General features: G+C 36.3%; 1 protein-coding gene across 2 annotated transcripts in view; it reads right to left on the reverse strand.

Annotated features, from left to right (window-relative positions):
• Positions 1-24,328, reverse strand: part of cno (adherens junction formation factor afadin) — a 525,824-nt gene that overhangs the window by 341,949 nt on the left and 159,547 nt on the right. For both annotated transcript variants that reach the window (XM_090380034.1, XM_090380033.1), the window contains exons 10-11: positions 6,329-6,378; positions 2,585-2,838 (exon numbers count right to left, since the gene is read on the reverse strand). In XM_090380034.1, the coding sequence (XP_090236160.1) occupies positions 2,585-2,838; positions 6,329-6,378 (304 nt within the window). The remainder of the gene's footprint in view (positions 1-2,584; positions 2,839-6,328; positions 6,379-24,328) is intronic.

Raw genomic sequence — 24,328 nt, forward strand, 5'->3', positions numbered from 1 at the left:
TCCCAGGTAACCAGATTTTTTTCAGAAAATAATCTGGCAACCCGAGAGACCATTCAATGGTGCCATTAGTGTTTCGTTTAGAAATTCACTATCCTGCACAAGAAAGACCTTTTTCTTCAGATTTTTTTTTGAATAAGCAATGCTGTGTAACACTGAAAAATACCTGTCTGAAATAACATTTACTGTTAAAAAAAAATAATAAAATAAAATAAATTTTAAAAAATACGCAAAACTCCCACAGAGCAAATTCAAGCCAAAAAATTTAAGTTAAGCACATAATGTGAATTTGGCATTTGAAGCTTTTATCCTAAATCTTTAAAATTCTTCTTAAAGAAGCATGAGCTACACTACTCAACAAAATTAACAGAATAAAATGTTTCTTATGATCATGTTACTGTGAATAGTGGCGTCGAAGACAAATATCTGATAGGCATCCCAGCATACAAATTCAGAGTAACCAGTAGAAATTGATTTGCCATCTTAAAGACTAAGAGCTGCACATTGTGCAAATTATTCATGCCTATAAAACATGAGTTGACCACATCACTTCATTCCTGTTTTTTGGATTGCTCAGCGGGAGAGCTGCATCTTCGGTACTCAAGATAGCAAGTCATCATTGCTTGGATGATGGTGGGCCATTGGATGAATTGCAGCAGGGCAGTGGCATGTGGAGGTGGCATGTTGACTTAATGTGCCATGCAGTGTCATCTTGGCACTATGGAAGCAGATTCAGGAGACAGGAACCATTACAAGAGGAGCTGGTCAAAGTCGCCTGAGGGCTACATCAACCAGAACAGACAACCATCCAGCTCTAACAGCAAGACAGAACCCTATAACGTCCTGTCATCAACTGCCTCTTGAAATTGATGCAGCCACAGGTGAAAACATTTCCAACTGGACATGTTAAAAAGGCTCAACTCAAATGGACTCTAGACAGGGAAGCCAGTGGTTTGTGTCCCATTAACCCCCAAACTACCTCAGAGCTTTTCAAAACTGGTGCCATAAACATATGACTTGGAACCCTGACAAATGGGGTACAGTTCTGTTCTCTAATGAGTCTCATTTTAGCCTACAAACAGATCCTAGATGTTATTTCATCTGGAGATGAGGAATATGGGACCATCCCTGAAACATCAGAGAAAGGGACACTTATGGAGGAGGCAGTGATCTTGTGGGGCAGAATAATGATCAATGGCTACACCACTCCATGTTTTCAGTAACTGTGCAGAGGTATTGAAAACAGATCCTCGAACAATATGTGCAACTATTTAGGGATGCAGTTGGACCAGATTTTCTTTTCATGCACGAAAATGCCATTGCACATAGAACTCAAGTGGTAGAGGAATATCTTTAAACTGAAGATATCCAACAACTGCCGTGGGCAGCACGATCACCAGGATTAAATCTAATCAAACATCTGTGAGACACTGTTGGGCATCACACTGCACGTCAACAGCCAACTCCTTAGTGACTTGGCAAGCAAGATTTTGTTTTGTATGTACCCTGACGTTTGGTCCACCCAGTATATATTTAACAAGCAAACAAATTTGGACTGAGGATACCTAGTACTCAGACTGATTTCTATAATTTTCACAGACAATTTAATAAAATAGTGAGTCAAGTAAGGGAGAGGGGGTGAAAAAACTGGATCATTATTACACATGGATTATGAGCTGTTAAACAGCAGCTTGCAAGAAGGGCTCAAAATGGAAAATATTCTAAAACTGAAGTCTCATCGGAAAAATAAATGAAGGCAATTAAAATGTGTGATAAAACTGGATCAGTTTTCCAGCATCCATTTTGAGTTCTCACTTGCAAGATCTTTAAGAATCTGAATAATTTAGATTTTGTGTAGAATTTGGCAAGAAAAATCAGCTAGGTAAAACCAAAAGTTATGAAAAGTGGAAGAGACAAGGAAAGTCCACACCTCTTCCATATTCCAATACACATTATGACACAATTTAGTGCCTTCAGCAAAAAATTAGATGAGTGAAGATTAATTTTCTAGCGAAGCTTCTTGGCTAACTTACCCATACATGCTACAGTTCATTGGAAGGTGCTGTGCCGCTCTGGCATAATCCTTACAGCAAACCATAGTATCTATGACAACGTTAACAATTCCATACATATACTAATTCTGGAACTCTATCAGTATTCTGGAACTATCAGTATCATAAACAGGCATTATCTCAAAAATGTACATGGGGACACAAATTTCATAGAAAAAATATAATAGGGTCACAATATTCTTTCAGAAAGGATATTCAGATCCAACAAGAACGTTTTACAAAATTGGAACAGCATTGTTCTTTCACATGAACACTGCTATTCTGGAATGAGAGTTCTCCCCGACATCCCCATCATGAGATATAGTGGTTTTCTTTGCTCCTAAAAGAAACAAATTCATAATCTGAAGAAAAATGATGGCTATTAAAAAATAAAAGCAATCTGCATATTAAATGCAGATATCATATATATATTGAGAAGTTCTCAAGTACATGTCAGAACACATTACAACAGATTTACCTAGAAAAAATATTTAATAATCATATTAAAATTACTACAAAAAAAAAAAAAAAGTCACCTTCTTCCCAAAACTCAAGTACAGCAGGAAGTATGGGATCAGTACCTCTCCGGTGTTCATACTTATCATAACTATTGCGTCCTTGAGAGCTCTCTCTGCCAAGTGATCTATGAGAATGAGCATCATCAGATTTCCTGGACATGCGATCATCTCTAGAGTGGGTAGATACAGTTTCAACATTGCCTTCGGTGTCAAATGTTGTCTCATAGCTGCCATGATGATGAAGAGATATCTGGTCTTCTTTCCTTGAGCTCCTATGAAGTGAAGAAATGTTTATAATTATTTATTCCAATGTTTATTAATGTAACAAAAGCAGTCATATTCAAAGTAAACAGAATATGATCATCACTTAATTATTATAAATTATACACACAAGTGTTTTGAAAAATAATGATAAAGTAATATCTACTTTTTTTTTAGACACAGCAGTTAAAGAGCAATAACATAGGTGCTATGCTAAAACTGGAATTAAACATAATACTTGATCTGGCTGAATATAATTTATGAATTTAGAAAATTTAACTTTACAGTGCCTATTATATCAGAAGCTACTGTGCTTGCTTCCTCAGATAGTGCAAAGAAACTGAAATAAGTTAAAACTTTAAACTGTGAAATATGTCCAGGACCAAAATATAACATAAAATTATAAAGACACACATTGATTACCTGCTGGGGCATGAGAGTAAGTTTGTTCTACTGTCTTACTTCTGACTAACAAAAGAATCTCTTTCAATCCACAGTTAGCCAATAATGACAGCAGGCATGGGTTCCTCTCCTGTCCCATCAGGTAGTGAATCTTTATAACTTTATGTCACAAATATCCCCCCACCCCCATTTATAATTATATCATATTCCTGGTAGTTTTCTTTTGGAAAAAATTCATCTAAAGCTGAAAATTCTGGAAATTAGTATTGCAACTTTTGTCCCACAATCCAGAAAATCTGAGTTAATCCTCTGATAATAATTTTTTTTTAAATAATTTTTCATTTAGATTTCTTTTTCAGAGGGAAAAAACTATTAAAAAGCCAACACAGGTGATAGTAATTAACTAACTTAACATGAAATCCAGAGTTACAGGATTCCTCAAACTTATTACATTACTTAGTTACTTTAGGGAAAAAATGAATTTAAGTTAAAAGTTACCATAAATAATAACTTCCTAACTTTCAACTTTGTAACTTGTTACTACCCATGTCTACAAATTAGCATATCCTTTAGACCGAATTAGGAAATTTCTATCGTGGATTTGGTCAATAATGGTTTCTTCAATATGCTTCCAGACCACTCATGAAGCCTTCATCAGATGGTTCTTTCACTTGACTTTATACCAGTCTTATACAGCAACAACAACAACAAAAAAAAAAACCTAACCACTTGATCCACCTATTCCCTCCAAGAATTTGTCCACTTCTTCCTTAAATTTCTTCAATCTACCAACTTCTACAACAATAGACAGAAGTTTCTTCCAATAATCAAACACCCGCTGGCTGAAGGCAATCTGCACATCTATTCTGCAACCATCCTTACTCAATTTGAATTTATGCTCCCTCATGTGTGTAATCACAGAAAGGGGAACAATGCGATCAAAACAGTGAGCTTACTCAATCCATTCATGGCCTTAATGGCTCGATCAGATCTCCTCGCAGGTGTCTTGTCACGACTGCTATAATTTGTGGAACTGAAGCCTTTCTTGGTAAGAGAACCCTTTTGTTCCCTTCACCAAACTTACTGCTCTTCTCTGCACCTATTCCAACAGCTCCACATTCTTCCTAAAATGAGGCTTCCAGACCTGTATGCAGTACTCAGGCTTCCAGACCTGTATGCAGTACAATGGCATAATCAATCTCCATACCCCTGCTGACAAAATTCCTGTATATCCAGAATCCCATGAGCTAGCTGTCCTGGCAGCCTGTCAGTATTGCTCAAAACTTAATATCCAACTGCACAATTACCTCTAGGTCTTTTTCATTCTCCCCTGCCCTGAGTGTGGTACCACATAGCTGGTATGTTAATCTAGTATTACTGCTTCCCAAGAAGTACCTTGCATTTGTCAAGATTAAACTTCACTTGCCACTTCTCAGCCTATATGCCTAATTTTCTAGTAGCATAAGCTGATTATTACAATTAACCACTCTGCCAACCTTTGTATCATCTGCAAACTTTGACATTAAGCTTAATACGCCTTCATCAATATCATTAATGAATACAGAAAACAAAAATGGGCCCAACATTGAACCCTGGAGGGCTCCACTAATAACATTAATCCAAGATGAGCAGTGCCCACTGATACCCAGTCTTCTCTGACTCTATCTCTTTATCTATAGCAGCAACTTCTCCTTAATGCCACGTTGTTCCAATTTGTATAGCAGTCTTTTATGTGCAACAGTATCAAACGCTTTTCAGTAAAATAAGTATATGGTTCCAAAATTATTTTTTTGCAACCAGTTCCTTTGTTATTGTGTCACAGTAACCAATTAGATTGGTCAGACAACATTAACCCATAACAAATCAACTCTGTAACTGCAGTATAACTACAATCCTGTTTAAATGGTCCTGCTTTCCTTCTTTAACCACTAACTCCATTATTTTCCTGAGAACAGAAGTCAAGCTAACAGGTCTGTAATTACTCATGTCCCTTTGATATCCCATTGTGAATTGGGGATTCATTTGCACATCTCCACTCCAAGGTTTTGAGAAACCTTGTCCTGCTCAATCAGCTTAAACTTCTCGAAAATCTGCTACCAATTCCTTAAATGCTGATCTTCAGGTAATTCTCCAGTGGGGCAAAGACAACTTAGTTGATTTCAACCCTTCTAAAACTCAGTCTTGTCTTATATCTTGCAAAAAGGATTCTTCTGCTCCTATGCTTATCTTTAGTGACACTCCGATTTCTAGGAAAAATGATATATATCTTTTGGAGATTACCCTGACTTCTAATCTCTCTTGGCACAAGCACATTACAAATATTGCTTCCTCTGCATCTAAAAAACTTGGTTTTCTCTTTCGCTCTCAGCATTACTTTTCTTCCAAACAGCTGCTCACTCTGTATAAATCGCAAATCCGCCCTGCCATGGAATATTGTTCCCACATCTGGGGTGGTGCCCCCAAAATCTCTCTCAGGCTTCTTGATTCCATTCAGAAGAGGGCAGTTAGATTAATTGATGATTCATCTCTAACAGAGTCTCTCCACTCGCTTTCTCATAGACGTACTGTTTCTGCTGCATGCCTCTTCTACAGATACCTCCATGGGCACTGTTCTTCTGAATTGGCTTCTATAATTCCCGATCTCTCTTTCAAAACAGTCCGAACACGTGCCGCCACCAGCCATTTACTGTACAACTTCAAACCCACAGAACCAACTTTTCATCTTCCTCATTTATTCATTCAACTGCCATTTTCTGGAACAACCTTCCTTCATACGTATTTCCTGAAAATTACAATCTACAGAAGTTCAAGTCCAATGTCAACAAATATCTTCTTTTGTCTTCTCAACCTCCAACCCAAGCACGGTACTAAGTACTATAGGTTCTAATACCTCTCGTGTTTGGGGTTCACATATTAAAAAAAAAAAAAAAAAAAAAAAAGAGCTTTTTATTTGGAGTCAATGCTATGCATAGAAATAGGCTATTTACCAACATTGCACAATGACTTTATAGTTTTCATAATTTGAGGCTTTTTCCCTTAATTATGTTTAATAAGAAATAATAATATACAAATAAATGGAAAAATTAATTTAAAACTAACCTTTCTATGTAATCTGCTGACTGCCGAGGATCTGGTGACAGTCGCCTCCTCTGCAATATTAAAATGTATTACTTTAGTACTAGAGTAAATTAACTCTTAACTAGTACAGTATGCTCTCTCAGACACTAAGCATTTAAATTTCCTATTTGTTCTGGCTTTACTTCAACTCACAGTCATGAGTATTCCATTACCTTTCTACCATCTGTTCAACAACAGTATTCTAACAACTTTGTAACCTGCTGAATACGTAATTCATTTTTTTAATTTGTAAGTACAGTGAAACCTCTCTACAGTGAACACCACTGGGGCAGAAGAAAGTGTCCATTATGGGGAGGCATCCACTCTGCTGAGGGACGTGTACAACGTAGTCAGTTTCAATAATTTTGGAAAAATTAAATTCACTATAACTGGTTAATTAACACAGCTTATCATTATACAGTTGTTTCAATTAACTTTTAATAAATAATGCATAATTAATTTTAATAAATAACACTTTTATTTGTGATATTTATTATAAAACATTCTAACTTTTAGAAAAAAATTAATATAAACTGCTTTGTTTAGACAATTTAATTTTGACAATTTCATTTTCAATGTAGATAATTAGACTGCTCACTACTTTTACTTCACATTGATTTTTTTTTGCTCTCACAGAATTCTTTTAATGTGTTTAGGTAATTAAATTTTTTCATTACCAAATTTTTTAAAATTTGGGGTCACACTGCTGTTCATCCTTTTCAGATTCTTCATCTTCTTCTTCCTCCATAAGTTCTTCACTATTCATATGGCACACTATGGCCATAGATGCTGATGCAGCAACCAACCAACTATTCACAAATACACTTACAATGTTCCTCTATTTCAGCATTTATGCCTTACAGCACTGCAATAGAGTCCACAGAAACATATTCATCACCACTCTTTTTTTTTTTTTTTTTTTTGTAGTTGTTGGCGCATCGGCTTCTGTGGCCATAATGCACCTCCCAAGGTTTTTGCAGTACTTTGATCCAAACCTGAGGGATTCGAACGGGCAACCTTTGGTTTGCCAGGGAAGCACTTTACCTACCCGGCTAACCCAGTCGGCTCATCATCATCATCACCACTCAGTGAAGAATTTCCTAGTGTCCATAACAAGCCATTAAAATACAGACACATCAGCTGTATCTGCAAAGCCACCATCACACACTCAAATTATATCCTATCCTGCTTTGTGTAAACAGTTTTTAACTGTAGAGGGGCTCAATGCATTTCATGCTGCACTAATCCAAATTACAGATTGTAGTATTTCTATACTTTTGCTAAGTTTTGAACAACTTTTTTCTTCAAGTTTTGAAATCAAGTGTTTAAGAACCATTTCTTAATATTTCACTTTAAAGTTTGTAATTATTTCTTGATCTAGTGGTTGAGTGATTTTTTTTTTTTTTTTTTTTTTTGATTTGGTAGTTGTTGGCGCATCGGCTGCTGTGGCCATATTGCACCTCCCAAGGTTTTTGCAGTACTTTGATCCAAGCCCGAGGCGGGAATCGAACCCGCGACCTTTGGGTTGCCGGGCAGGTACTTTACCCACTCGGCTAGCCCGGTCGGCTCTAGTGGTTGAGAAGTGGATATAATGTTGGAAGAAAAAACACATTTTCAACATTATTTAGTTTAATGTGGGGGTAAGATGTGGCATTGTCAAGAAATAAAATAACTTTTCTATTCTCCAGCATAAGGTACACTGTTTTATATTGAACTATGCAAAAAAAAAAACACCCCATTTCATCAGCATTCAATGTTTTCTGGTGAGTAAACAACATGTATTGTCAACAGCTTTTTCTTTCCACTTTGCAGCAACAGTTTCCAAATTAACATCAGTACCCTCCACAAATTACTTTAAAGGAAATACTGTGATGTCTACGGAACTTAACTAAACAGCCATTAGTTGATTTAAAGTCAATGGCGCCAATTTCTACAGCTTTGGTTTGAATCATAGGCCCAAAGATGGGAATGTTTTGACTGCATACCCAATCAAATAACTCAAATGTCAATTTATCCACCAAATCACCTTTGCCATGAGAAAACGTGTGGTACTACCTTACATTTCCATTTTACCACCACTGTTTTAACATAGTTTCTTGATTTTTTAATTACTGCTGCTGCTGGAGTCTTTCCAATTTTTAAATGATCAGCTAACTTAAACTCCACACTTTTCTTTTTTAGAATATTCTATCACTTCTACTTCTTTTCTTTCAAAGTTAATTGCTTTGAGACATACTACAGGAGAATGAGTATGTAACTGTAAATTCTTACCTGAGCCTGGAACAACAGAATTTCACAATTGTCCAGAATCTGTCCGCTTTAAATTTACTCCAGAACTGTAGCAACCACTCACTGTGAGGAAACAAAACTGAGCCTTACAGAACAGATTTTTTTTACACTTTGAAAATCTAGATATATCATATGTTTAGTGTTGATAGACAAGGAGTGGTGTCAATCAAGAAAGTTTAAGACAGACAGATTAAGTTTGACAGACAGTTTTATTAACATAGCATGCATTTGTAGAGGACTCCAATGGAAACATTAACTCTTTTTTGTAGTGTTAATTTTTTTAAAGAAATTTATTGTACATTACTGTATTATAACTGCATTCTCACATTTACACTAAAACTCGCCCTTTCTTTCTCTCAGCAACAGCATCTCTCAGGTTTACAATTTTATTGTATTGCTTAGTGATGCGCACCAGTGAACTGCTTCAGGCAGCCAAAACAAGTTTGTGAATTCTACATTAGCAGTGACAAGCATATTAACAACATTCTGCAATCTACTCAGTAAGTAATAACTCAGTAAGGCTATCAGCATTCTAATTAGTGTCACTGTTACTGTAATGAAATGACATTCACTTGCCTTTGTGGCCAAATGAAGACCTATGAAAGTGCATATGCATATGTCACCAGCAATAAACATGTTGTTCCAAAAATGTTGCCCTTGAAAAAATTCTAAGTGTCCACTGCAGGGAGGTTGAAAAATCAAAGGACACCAAAGTGTGCTATCAAACTGTCTGCCTCTGTAATAGAGAGTGTCATCTTTGAAGAGATCACTTAACATGTAATTTCAAATACTTACAGCTGGAACCCACGCCTCAGTGTCCACAACAACAGGTGTCCATTAAAAGAGGTTTCAATGTGTTTTTTTTTTTTTTTTTTTCTTATTGGTATATTTTCTTATTACATGTATATCTCTTTCTTTCATTTTTTCCAGCTAGTAATATTTAATCCTCATTTTTCAATAAAACTGAAATGGTGAAATTTAAAAATGTTTAATTTTCATATTTTATGTGATCCTTTCTGTAAAAGTAAATAAAGAAATAAAATTTAATAAAAAACTTTATTTAATTTTATTCAATGTCATTTAATAAAGCAGAAAAAATATTCCTATTGTACAAACACATTTTTTGCAAGCATCATCATATGCAAAACAACTACAGCATTTTTGTGAGACCACAACATACTACTAACACAACAAAAATCACAACATATCAATCAAGGATTAATATGCAGAGTTAAAATGATAAAAATTTAAACAAAACACAATATGAAACTTATGATGATGTAAATCGAAAACAATTAAAATTACTTCAATCAAAAAATAAATAAATTAATCAATAAATAGAATGAATACACACTCAATTGTAATTTATGATATTCAATTTCAATAGTAACAAAGAGGAATATCTCAACCAAAGACAAAACAAAATCTCTACAAAGGACAAATCTATTTTTTTTTTTTTTTTTTTTTTTATAAAGAGAAAGAAATTTTTGTCTTGTCTACTTCAATAAATTATTTAAAATTGTAAAAATAATGCATCATAAGTGTTAAATTTTTTTAAATTTATCCCACATAATGCCTTTCATGCAGTATAATATAATATTGATCAGGTAACAGGTCTGTGGAGGAATAACAAAACATCTGCTTCGCTCTGTGGAGGAATAACAAAACATTTACTTATTACTATCAAAGCCCAATAAACTAATATATATTATATTCTTGTAGATGTTTCAGATTCAACTTTAGGCATCAGTTAGCAAGACAAAGTTAAACAGATAACATGTCTCTTCTAAGTTTGCTTGGAAGAGACCTGTTACCTGCTCCAAAATAAGCAAATTTTCTATTATTAAAATAAGGAAAACCAATATTTTATGCATATTAGCTTTCAAGAAAAAAGTTAAATTTGAATTCTGGAAAAGTACTCTCTGATGCTGTTCCCCAACCTATGGTTTGTCATAGGTTGCCAAATTTGCCAACCTAATAGTTTGCCTAGATTTGCCAAAGGTCACAAAAATATATTACTGTTATAACTATATGTAACGTTTAATAAAATTTTGAAAAATAAATAAAATATTGCTTCTATCTACATCATTGTGATTTACAAAGTGATGTGGTTAGAAGCAACAATTTATGAAAAATATGAACACACATTTTTCATTAAGTAAAACAGCAACCTGATGTTTGTTTTGTGCAATCTTAAGCATGTATTTTTGTTATTAGTACAGCAGTGTACTATAAATTTTATTTTGCTGTTTATTTGAAATATGGTTTCAACAAAAAGCAAATACGTTGAAAAATACATCAAATATGGATTTACTTCAATAAATATAGCAAAAGTGAAAAGGTTGCAATGTGCCATATGAAAGTTCTTTCCAATAAATTGTAACATCATTTACATATTACATCTGATCAATTTAAGAAATTACTTTTTAAAATGACATTACACCAATTGGGGTGATATAATTTAGAAAATGTTTTCTAGTAGAAGACCCTCTTTCCTGGGGTTGTATTGACTAGGGTTGCGAAGCCTTACTGAATTTCCAAAAAGCATCACATTCTCATAAAGGTTGAGTTGCTGTTTTTGTCAGTTGGGAGTTTAAAGGCACAAGGACCACTTCAATTAAATCGTGCTTGTTCACAATTTATTTAGTGACTTTAGTTTGATCAGAATGAGTATTGTTTCCAAAACCATGTCGTAGAATGAATGCTTCCTGCAAGTTACATAACAAAATTAAGTAGTTTTATGGATACTGAAATAATGGGGACTGTCAATAAGGATATGCTAAACCACTAGTTGAATCTGAGAGTAAGAACACTGAAGAAGACTTTGTCCCAAAAGCAAGAGAAGATGTATTAGGCATAAAAACAACTGATGCAGAATCTTCCAAGCACTGTTTCTTCCCATCTGTTACACCTGAAACTCAATTTCCATAGTTGCAGTTCAGTTTTAATCTGTAAAATTTAACTATTGTCTTGGGCTTAACGTAGTTGTGACCAGTGTCTCTGCATGTTGTTTGTATGGTATTTTTATAGGCTGTATAAAGCAACTGGAAGGATTTTGGATAATATTGTGGTGGCATTTTGCAGTAAGATCAGCTTTTTCATTTCCTGTGATGGCAGAAAATATTGGGCCGGACTCTTTAAAAACAGAGTAACTGAAAGTATATGTTTTTTAATAAGGAGTGAGAAGAGGAGAGATTATCCCTTATGAACGAGATTTGCACTAAGAGAATCAGCATACAAGAGCTGTTCAATGAAGAATGATCATAAATTTTTTTTTTTTTTTTTTTTTTTTCCCCATAACATACTTCTTTAATTGATCAACCATATTTTGATGATCATTTTCAAAGTAGTCTCCATTTGATATAATGCACTTACTTTAATATACGGCACCTTGCCATTTGCACCTTTCCAACGGCTGCAACCTTGGTAGTGGCATGGTGGGAATGGTTTATTTATTTATTCATTTGTTTCATTGGTCAATATATGAGGCATGGATGGGATGAGGAAATGTTTCAGTCTATTGTTTCTACTTTTTAAGTGACAATTAGTATTGATTTGTCATTTCTTTGTGGAAGTTGTTTATTTTTGATCCATAGTGCTTTTGTGAGTTTTGTTTGAGCTTTGTATGAGTCTGAGAGTTAAATAAAAATTGTTTATATTTTATTATTTAATTCTTTGTAGTTATTCAACTTATCATCAATAATGTCAAGTGCTGAAAAGAAAGTGTCGACAGTATCTCAATGAATAGCTAGCTTATGGTTATATTGAAAGCCCATTCAACTCAAGACAGCCTATGTGTCTTATGTGTAATAGTTCTTTTTCAAACAAGGCTTTGAGTTAGTTAGTTAGTTAATGGAAGTTTAATGGCGCATCAGCATCTAAGGCTATCGTGCGCCAAGTCTAAGGTAATAAAATATAAAATAACATATCTAGTTAATATATTATAAACAAAAATATGGCATAAAACATTTACAATATATTAAACATTAGGGCAATCTAAATAATACTATGTACATTAATCAGTTGTAAAAACCTGAATACACCTGACACATTGTCATCATCAGATAAAATCTGCCTGAGTGTATAAGGCTCAGACAGATGATTAAAACATGAGCGGCGTTCATTACTAAAATATGTACATTCGACTAAAATATGACAGATAGTTAAAATTGCTTTACAATGTCTACATACAGGACAATCATCAGCCCTCAGCAAATACGAATGCATCAGGTGAGACAAGGTTATGAAACCATCAAGGCTGTTAGATCACTTAAAAAAGAAACTCCTGATTAAGTGGGTAAACATATCGAATATTTTAAAAATTTACAACAATTTTGAGCAATGTAACACTGTTACTTCCTTATTTAAGAACACACAAACAAGTGATGATGGAATGATTGTCTTATAAAATTGCACAAATCATTGCAAAAACTGGTAGTGCTCATACAGTTGCTCAGACTCTTATAGGACCCGCATTAGAGACAAATTTCAACAGTGTTGTATAAAAATCCTTCCAGTATTTTAAAAGCATTGCCATTGAGCAACGATTCAATTCGAAGACAAATCAATTAGATGTCAGTTAACATTGAAGGGCAGCTAACTGACACAAAAAATGAGAAAATTTTCTATTCAGATTGATGAATCCACAGTTACCAATAATTATGCCCTTCTAAGGGGATACGTTCATTATTTCAATGATAACTGTAAATTGCAAGAAGAGATGTTGTTTGTAAAATCCATAGAAACTGACTATACTGGCACATCTGACTGTACTGGGACAGAGAAGACAACACTAGTTTAAAAAACCAGTTCCTCCAGGAGTGGCAAAAAAAGGACTAATGCAAACACTGAAAGCATGACTACCCTTTTTATACCTCAACTGGCTGAATTTGACAAAAAACATTGGCCCAGGTCTTCACCTAACTTTCCTTCTATCCAGGCATGGCAGCCTAAACTCAAAGTTATTTACTCTGGGTTTGGCTGCTTCTCCTCTATGTAAATGTGGCTCACAGGAGACAGTCCAACATGTAATCTTAGAATGTCGATAGTATGTAGATATTCGATTTGAACTTCAGACACTGACAGAAGTTTATGATGTAAATAACTTCACCAAGTTTTTAGAATGTAAAGAAAATTATCAGGCACTGGCTAACTTTGCAGACAAGGCTTTCTGCAGAAGGAAAGGACATGAAGACTGAGTATAATTATGTTATTAGTGTACTATCACTGTATATAGTTGCCTTGGTATAAATCGTATTGTCAGAGGACCACTGATGGACTGAAAATTCATTTGTATTTATTGCTGGATGGGCATATTGTTGGATGAACTGTATTAATTTATGATATTTTTCATGAACCGTATTAATGTTGATATTTTTGTCACTGTATTGAATAGATGCATTAAATACCAAAATTGCACTAATAACTGTCAGATTCCTCAGATTATGACTTGTCTGAACTAAATCTGTTACTATCATACTGAAGACTAGTATATTCGATAATTACAGGTATTCACTGGCAGAAATACCCTCTCAGGGACATATGGCAAGTCTTTCAATTCTGCAAAGTAGTGTCGAAGTTGTGTATAGCAACATCAAAACAGTGGTGTCTGCTAACTGGAGTTGTAAAATCTGTCTGAATAGATAACTGCAAGCTATTGGTAACAGTAAATAGCAGTGCAAATAATTTGATATAGCCTCGTCTGCTTGGCCTTGCCTCTAAAACCTACCAAACTGGTAGGTTTTTAGCTGTATAAGTTGTGAATGTGATGGTTAATGTAGAAATTGGTGCCTTCAACATATTGTAATTACTGAGTTCCAAGTATTATGGACTGATATACAACGTTTAACACTATAGGTTGATTAGTTTACAGGCAATATCTGAATAGGTGAAATACTAATGTACACTGAGTGATCGCTGAATTATGACCACCTACCTAATACTTCGCAGGTCCTCCTTTTACCCTCAGTACAGCAGCTGTCCAACGTGGCATTGATTCAACAAGATGTCGGAAATGTTCGGGAAGTATGGCAAACCAAGCTGTGTGTAATGCAGTCAGCAATGCAGGTATGGAGGTGATTGGTGTATCCAGACACCTGATATGCCTTTCCATAGTGTCCCACAAGTGCTCTATGGGACTGATATCGGCAGAGTTTGGAGGCCAATCGATATGCTGGAAGTCAGAACTGTTTTCCTCAATCCATTCCTGCACAAGTGCCCAATGGCTCCGGGCATTGTCATCTTGGAAGACACCACCGCCATTTGGGAAAAGGGTGTAACATAGCAGGGAGTAGAGTCAGCAAGCAGTTGACTATAGCAGAGACCACTGATACATTGTTCCACAAGCACAAGTTCCTGCCAGTGAAACATTCCCCACACCATACAACCGCCACCACCGGCCTGCACTTTTGGTACCTCGTGTTTTTGACATCAAATCCGTACACGACTCTCTACAGTGTGGAGTAAATAACGTGACTTATCCGACCAGCACACCTTCTTCCAGTCTTCTAATGTCCAACTTACATGCTCTTTGCACCAGGCGAGTCTTTTACGCCAATGAATCTTGGTTAGGAGAGGATGCTGTAGGGGTCGTCTCTGGTATAGTCCATACGTGCGAACCATGGTCATGCCAGATATTGTTCCGGGCTGGCCCATGTTGTATTGGGCAGTCAACTCTTCAACAGTGCTGCGCCTGTTCACCTGTATGAGTCTTTGCACCCGTCGCTCACCTCTAACATCAACCTTTTGCTGAACTTTGCGGTTCTGCCATTGACCATTTTGACGGCAGTCCTAGTACTTTAATTACAGCGGCTCTCTAACACCCCACCAGTTCAGCCGTTTGGGAAATCGAAGCACCAGCTCATCGAGCGCTCACAATCTGTCCTTTATCAAAGTCCGATAAATCCTTCCTTTTATCCATCATGCTCGGAATTTTACTACCTACTGAACCACTGACACCTTATCTATGATATGTAGGTCGACTAACTACGCACTCTCGTACCTCACTTTGTCAACGGGTCGCATTCGGTTTTCATAAGTGTGGTCATAATTCAATGATCACTCAGTGTATAATTGGCTCTCAGCTGATGGAAGTCTTAATATATAGCCAAATGTGCAGCTATACTACATTTGTCTCAGGCAAGAGACTTATTTGATTATAATCATTGTCGTTAAGTTGGCGGATCAAGATGTTTTGCTAAACTATAAATTGTAAATAATGTACAGTTACTCTTCAGCGGTGGATATAGGAAACCCTGGAGCCCGCAGAAAATAATAAAATTCTTTGAATACTTTGTACTGTAGCATCCATTTTTGCTGCTGTAAAAACATGGTTTGATAAAAAAACAAGTACCATTAGAAAATTTGGTATCCTCCACCACTTATGGTGCTACCTCCATGGTTGGAAGACAAAGGTTTTAATAGCCCACCTAAAGGAAATATGTCCCAAAGTTCTTGCAATACAACTCATTGTGCACCAACATCATCTGGTTACAAAAAATATTAGTCCAATTCTTTATCAATTTTTCGGTATATTTATTAAAACCATCAATAAAATAAAGTCACAAAGCAAATATGATGGCCTTTTCAGAAAATTTTGCATTGATAATGAAGAACAATATGTGAGGCTTCTTTTACATACAAAAGTCAGATAGCTTTCTAAAGGAAATTATCTAACAAGATTTGTAAAACCTTTTTTTGATACGATAATTAGTTTTTTAGAAAGCGAAGGAGACATAGATTTAGCAAAAGAGATTAGCAAACACGAAAACAACATATATTATATGACTTGGAATTTTCGAAAACTTAATGAAGTATCACTTCAATTTCAAGCGATATTAATTATAGTGATAGACTGCAAATGCGTATTAAAAGCCTTCACTGAAATACTGTAAATATTTGAAAGCAATTTTAAAGAGAAGAAAATTTCATGGTATGCAAGAGTTGGCTGAAATCAATGAATCTCTGACTGAGAATGGTCTTAAGAATTATACAGATCATTTGTTTTCTTTAAAAGGCGAAATGAAAAATAGATTTTCAGATTTATTTTCTTTTAAAGTGAAGCCATAGATGTTACATCCGGTTGGATGCGATACCGGGTCTTCTAGTGAAAAAATTCAAGAACTTGAATTAAAATGTAACAAAGAATGCAAATATAAATTTGAAAAGGGTGGAATGGCTGAGTTGTGGGATCATACGAAGTACTTTGGCCATTTCAGACCACATTGTTGGATAAAATTCCTTATCCAACAATGTGGTCTGAAATGGCCAGAGTACCTCGTTTTCCAATGTCTTATATGGTTGAATGTGGTTTTAGTAAATAAAATATTAACAAAAGAAAGAAACAGAACTGATATATGTTCAAGAGGATACATTAGAATTAAACTTACTAAATATCATACCAAACATTGATCTTTTACCTAAGAAACATCAGGCTCAGAGATACCATTGAATAAAAAAAACTATAAAGTATATTAGTGACAAATGGGCCTGGAGTACTGGGGTCCATAGTTTAACAGATAAATTATCTGTTAAACTATGGACCCCAGTACTCCAGGCCCATTTGTCACTATTCGATCACTTTATGGCCATAATACCTACAACGATTGTGCACAGTTGCAAAAGTGCTTCCTCTCAATAGCTCGCTACAGGCAACATTTACGCTTCGCCCACAGATGCAAAAGCAATCGAATTATACCTAAAGGGTTCCGATACAAAGCCCCGTTCCACAACTCTCATATGGATCGTGCCTGCTTTAACTTCAGCCTACGCACGTTAAATTTATGGATATCCCATCTCCACCGTGAAATCAGGAACGCTGACTACAACAAGTCCAGACTGTTACAACATATACAAGGTAAGGTCTCGCCTATTGTATTTACAAACCTTATACATACCATCTGCCATCGGGCTAGTCAGACCTCGGATACCTACCGTTTACGCCAACAGCGCAAGTTCATAAACTTGAGCATAGAAACTAACTCCTTAAAGACGAACACTCGTTCAGACGACACGACTTCTTTCGTCTTGAATCTAAGTAACAAACAACTGTCCAACGAGCAGCTGAGTGTTTTATCAAACGGTATGAAATTCGCCGTTATACCATCGAAACCTCCCATCACACAGCTCGCTATGGGCATAGAAGCCAGTATTACCAACCTTCCCGAAGAAACTGCCAACGAGATCCGATTCAAGACTGCCGCAGTCCTCCGCAACACTCGAAAAACGTGCTCAAACCTCAACCACCGCCAACGTGCCGCCCTGTCATCTATAAGAAAAGACAACTCCATCGTTGTACTTCCTGCGGATAAAGGGCGCCGGACTGTTGTGCTGGACCGATCAGCCTACCGAGAGAAAGCCTTGGCCCTATTACTCGATCCTAACGTATATGAACCTCTACCTGATCCTCCCGTTAAAGTCTTGAAACGTCTGGAAGCAAATGTTAATAAACTTGTCCACGCATGGCTTAAAGATAAGAAGATCCCGACCGCGACTCACCATCTTCTGCGTGCTACTGGCTGCCAACTACCACAATTCTACGGATTACCAAAGATCCATAAACCGGGTATTCCTCTCAGACCTATAGTGTCTTGCTGCAGTGCCCCAACGTATGAACTGTCCAAACACATCGCGAGCCTCCTCTCGCCTCTTATAGGTAATACATCTCACACCGTTAAAAACAGCAGTGAATTCATTAACACCATTAAGGACATTTCAATCCCTGATAACTCTGTCATGGCATCATTTGACGTGGTTTCTTTATTCACCTCGATTCCCGTCCAACAGGCCGTGCACTGCGCCAGAAGGCTCCTTGAGAGCGACTTAAGCCTCCAATCCAGGACGTCACTATCCACTGATGACATCTGTACCGCCCTCAACCTATGCCTCTCTAGCAGCATCTTCACCTTTGAAGACTCACTCTACAAACAAGTACATGGCACTGCTATGGGTGCCCCTGTCAGTTCCGTAGTAGCTAACATCGCCATGGAAGATCTGGAGAAACAGATACACCAGAACCCACCTACACCTATTACAACGTGGTGTAGATATGTCGACGATATTTTTACCATAATACCACGTGGTTCTGAAACGGTACTACTAGAATACCTCAACTCTCTATCCAATTTCATCAAGTTTACCGTAGAATCAGAGGTGGACGGTTCGCTCCCGTTTCTGGACGTGCTAGTGCATCGCGTAGGCCCACATCTAGAGACCTCAGTATACCGCAAACCCATGTGGTGCGGTCAATTCACCAACTACGGGTCCGGCCACGCTCCAAGCCATCTCAATAGCACTGCCCGCACCCTGTTCTCCAGGGCCTGGAGCCATTCCAGCACCGACACAATTAGACGTAACGAGATCTCCCGTGTGAAGGCGGACTTAACCAGATGCGGTTATCCATCCCATGTACTAAACAGATGCTTGTTACAGGCACAAGAACTTACTTCCAACCCAAGACCTCCGAAGCAAGTCGGCATATCATCCGCCTACATTCCGTACTATCCAGGAGTGTCAGGACGTATCTCGAAGATCCTGAGAAGTTACAACATAAAATGTGTACAATTACCAGGTAGGAACCTACGTTCACTTGTCTCCAGTGTGAAGACCCCTGTCACACCTGTCTTACGCAGCAATGTAGTGTACCGTATCACCTGTAGGGCCTGTAACAGTTGCTACGTGGGTGAGACATCGAGACGTCTCCAGGATCGCCTCACGGAACACGACAGAGCAATCCGGCTTGCCGAAACTGACCAGTCCGCGCTTGCAGAACATTTTTGGGCTACCAACCACGATCTTGACCCCAAGCGCGACTTTGAGATAGTGGACCACGCGCGACACTTTCGCCACCGCCTATGGCTAGAGTCACTAAACATAATGAACAACCCTAAGGCATTAAATCGCCAGAAAGGCATGCGTATACATCCAATCCTGGAGACAACCGTTTTATTGATGGATGATCACTGGCGCAAGGCAGCACACGTCCGTGCTACAACAATGACGAATGAGTAACGTGCCACACTTTGCTTGTAGCGTATTTAAAAAATTTTATCAGTTGAGAAAGGGACACGAGTTCCGAAAGCTTCTGGAAATATTTTATTTTATTTTATTTTATTTTATACTGGGTATAAGTATCTATCTATAAAGTATATTCTTCTTTAAAATTTCATGGGATGTGATTAGGAAAAAAAAAAAAAATTATCTAAAAAAGCCCTTTGGGGGCAATAATTAAAAAAAGTTGAGAAACACTGCCCTTACCGATGCAGCATCTATATATTTAATATGGAAGCCGTTTTCTTTCGTCAGTAAGTATAAACGAAGATGGGATTAACCGATTGAGCTGGAAGTGGTTTCAAATTGAAGATATTTCTTCCTAAGTGTGCAGAAAGTTGTTAAAATTTTAAAATTCCGAATAGTTTTATTTTATGGAATGAGCCAGTTTTGTACTACAAACGAGAATAGTTCAACATTCACTTCATAGATGGAGCCACGGGACGATGTTAACTGTTAAACAGTAGTCTAAGTTCATACGGCTTTTTTTTTTTTTTTTTCAATTAACAATTTGCATATTCGCACAATAGTGTCCTTTGTTCCGAAAAAAAAAAAAAATAAATAAATAAAAAATAATTCTCTACTAGCGCTGCCTACCTTAAAAGAAAGAACTAATCGTTAGGATTACATTGTACTGCTCACTCAATGTACAGTCGGTCCTCGTATAACACGTGTTTACATTACACGAATTCGATCATACACGATTTATAAATAGGGGAACGTTATCTTATATAACACGAACCGAATTCGCTTATACACAATTCGCCTTTGTGTTTACAAGAAATGGCAGTCGAACGCGGAATCACCCCAACTGAACGCAACACGATAGGAATGAAGAAGATTCTGAAAATGTATTTATGTGTTTTATATCAGTGAAGGGGAAACACATTTCACCATAATAACGTAAAAACCAACACAATTCCAGTTATCGATATAATAGCAAATGCAATTAGATGGAGTTTACTACCAGTTTATAACAGATTTCACTAGCAGAAACGCAACTGTAAATTGTTTTTATTGTTTTATGGTAGTAACTCCCAGAAATGTGCTTTAGTAAAATGTGAGGTGTTAATAGTGTATCTCGGCCTTTACGGTGTTGTTTATTCAGTTACTACACGCGCGCAGCTTTGTTTATGCGTATCAAGCGTGCCTCCTCATTTTGTAATTGTGCTTTATTCCCTAAAAATGAGTAAAATACTTAAAAGGTGTGAAAAGGAAGCGTTCTGGCTAAGACACTGCAGATTCAGAGAAAAAAAAAAAAAGCAATATCGATAAACAGAGGCGGACTGGATCAAAAATTCTTAACCGGGAAAATTTATAGTGGCCTCATACTACGGATTATGGCCAAACTCACACTGGCCTCTGGCCCACCGTGGTTTCCCCTGTAAGGCTTCTGTCCGCCTCTGTCGATAGAGAAAAAATATGAAATTGTGAAACGCTTTGAGCGAAATGAAAGGCCATGTGATATTGCACGTGCTATAGACCTAAATCAGGCAACGCCGAGAATTACAAAGAATGCAGAGAAAATAAAAACAACTTTCATAGCAGGAACAACTCAGTGTAATTAAAATCCATTAGATTAAGACACAAGAATTGGAAGAGATGGAATGGCTGTCATCTGTTTGGATAGAAAATCAAACAAAAAGCAAGTTTGCTTACGATAGAAGCAAAAGCATTAGCAATAATTTATTACGACTTACGTATTATAAAATACGTAAGTATTTCATTTAATATAATAAATTTTTTACGAATAAAAGACGTATTTTATTCGTAAAACACTTTTTTAGTATTAAAAAATACTAAAAATACTTTATTATAATATTTTTATTAGGTATTTTAATCGTTATAAAATACGTTAAGTATTTTATAACGATTAAAATTACCCGATTATTTATTGTTTGGTAATGTTTTGGTTCCAAATGTGTGTTCAATCTTGGGTGGTCGGCACCTAACCCTACTTTTCCCATAGGGCCTGTTGTTTATATTGCACGATTTCGCATTGCACGAGGGTTTCTAGGAACGCAACTATCGTGCTATACGAGGACAGACTGTATGTCCTCATTGTGCACACAAGCTCATAGGCTCATTGCTATTTGTTATGTTTAATAGATTCATAACTCATCATTTTATTATTATCGTTATCAACTTAAGAGTTTATTTGTTTTTTAAGGTGAGTAATAATTTAAGGATTTAGTCATGTTGAAGTCAGAAAGACATGTCCACCACCATGCTACTCTGACTGGTTGTGTTGAACATACCTTGCGGCGAAGAAGGTACATGCCTTTTCGTGTGCATTTAAGGATCCAAAACATTTAATATGTCACAGTACTGGCTTTCTTAGTGAAAGGTGTGTTCGTTGTCAAGCCTTACATTTTAAGTGTGAAAAGGTTGGGGATCATTTCTCTATATGTTGTCAAAATGATAAAGTTTCATTGCCAGCAACCGAAATACTTTGCTTACATAAGTCCTTTGTAAACAGATGACAATGATTTGCCCAAAAATTTCCGTGAAAATATCAGGCAATACAATAATGCTTTCGCTTTTGTTTCTTTCGGAGCAAATGTGAAACTGCCATCCGGTCGTGGGCCTTATGCATTTCAGGAGATATCCATCATTCTAACAGCTCCTTATTTCCAGAGCAACACGAAACCTGCGTACTGGCTTACCTGCTCATTACAAAACACAAACTAAATTTCTTTAGGACATCCAGAGAAAAACTCTGCTACCAATTGTGAAATTTTTGTAATGGGTACAGCTAGGGTTGTTTAAGATGCATGTCCAAAAAGCACTTCAATCCCACGTACAAGGAATTTCAATTTCCACATGAAATATTATGTTTGTAGAAGAATAAGAGAAATTTACCTGAATATGATATGTAAAATATGAATGATACTCTCCTGACTACTCTGGAGATCGCTCTAGGAGAGTATCATACTGAAGTGTTCTACATATCATACTGAGGTAATATGATATGTAGGAAAAATTTCTCTTATTCTTCTAGAAACATTGATATCAATGTACAACATATTGAGCACCAAAGCTCTGTTATATATTATCAAACATGGAATATTATATACTACATCAGCATATCTATGGAGGAAGAGGGGAGTACAGAACGATTTTTTAATATGGAATGAAATTTTTGTGTAGGTTTCGCTATAATCCTGAATTCGGTGTCTTTGAAAAGAATATTAAGCTGTTTGTACTATTGCTGAATGTACAGAATTGTAATAAAGTGTTTTATTTCCTAATTGTGCTGCTATTTCTTATATTACCTAATCTTTCTTTGACCTGTAGCTTAATATTATTAATGGTACAAAGCGATTTTTCCCTGTTTAAAAGCCTGCATGCGAGTTCCTCAATTTCATCATCTAATGCAGTCTGAGTTCTTGAATATTTATATGTGTGTGTAAAATTATTTAACATAATGGAATGTTTATAGTGAAAGGATGATAACTAGTATAGTGTAAAAATATCCCTGTATTTGTGGGCTTACAGTAGATTCTGAACTGCAATCTCTCTCTCTCTCTCTCTCTCTCTCTCTCTCTCTCTCTCTCTCTCTCTCGTTAATGTAAAATTTTAAAAATTAATCATCTTTGTCTGTATATCTTCATTCTCTAATGTGAATTTTAACTGTGTATGTACATTTTTCAGAGTCCATAAAACATTATTAGTAGTCTGCCCATCTGATATAATGAGAATACCATCTAAATATCTCCTGCAAAAGGCAATCTTAGGTAAAAACGATGACAAATATATTTGTTCAATTTTATTTAAATATATTTCAGCAATGAGACCACAGTTTATTTTAATTTTGACAATGTCCTCAGTCACTCGAGATTTCGTGGTGGATTGGATAGGTCTGTGGTCGGGTTAGGGCTTTCGTCTGTGATTATGGGAGGAGGGGGGGGTCTGATCATTCATGGACTAAGAGGATTGAACACATTTAATAGTATTTTAACGAAGTTTATGAAGTAAAGATTGAGGTAACTCTTGTGATTTTAAAACATTAAGGCAGACTATATAAAAAGTTCAATAATCTTATCCAGTGCTAGTTAAGCAGCAAAGATTCTACTGATAACAAGCCTGAAGTAGTGAAAGAGGAAGATTGCAGCAACATCTACTAGAGTATCAGATTTCAAACCATCAGCATAGATTTCACAGGTGTAAAATTTTGTATAAAATTAACTGAATATAACTACTTGATATTGCAAAGAGACAATTACTTTCCCTGCTGCATATGGTGGTGCTCGTCCCTGAAATATATTGCATAGTTGATTGTTCCAAGCTAGAGTAAATGACTAAGTCTAAGTGGCACGGGACACTTTTCATTTGATTTGCTATTATAGAATGAATTCCTTTCTGTACGTATAGATATCTCCAATTAGGGTGTGGAGAAATACTGCAAATTTTTGCAGAATACAACAAAAGCAATTTTTTCCTATAAGGACATAATAGATTATAGAGATACATGCTTCAATGTAGAGAATGTGAATTGATGTTATTTAGTTTTTTTTTAGAAGCATTAGCAACTAAGGCCATATTGCTCCGAGATATGCGGTGGTCATTCCCTGACCTTTCCGCATCCTCCGTATTTGGTGGTGACGGGCTCAAACCCCGGTCTAATCAAGAAGTGTGTGCTACGCA

This window comes from Mastigoproctus giganteus, chromosome 8, assembly GCF_048544385.1.
Source record: "Mastigoproctus giganteus isolate SK-2022 chromosome 8, ASM4854438v1, whole genome shotgun sequence".
Classification (NCBI taxonomy): domain Eukaryota; kingdom Metazoa; phylum Arthropoda; class Arachnida; order Uropygi; family Thelyphonidae; genus Mastigoproctus; species Mastigoproctus giganteus.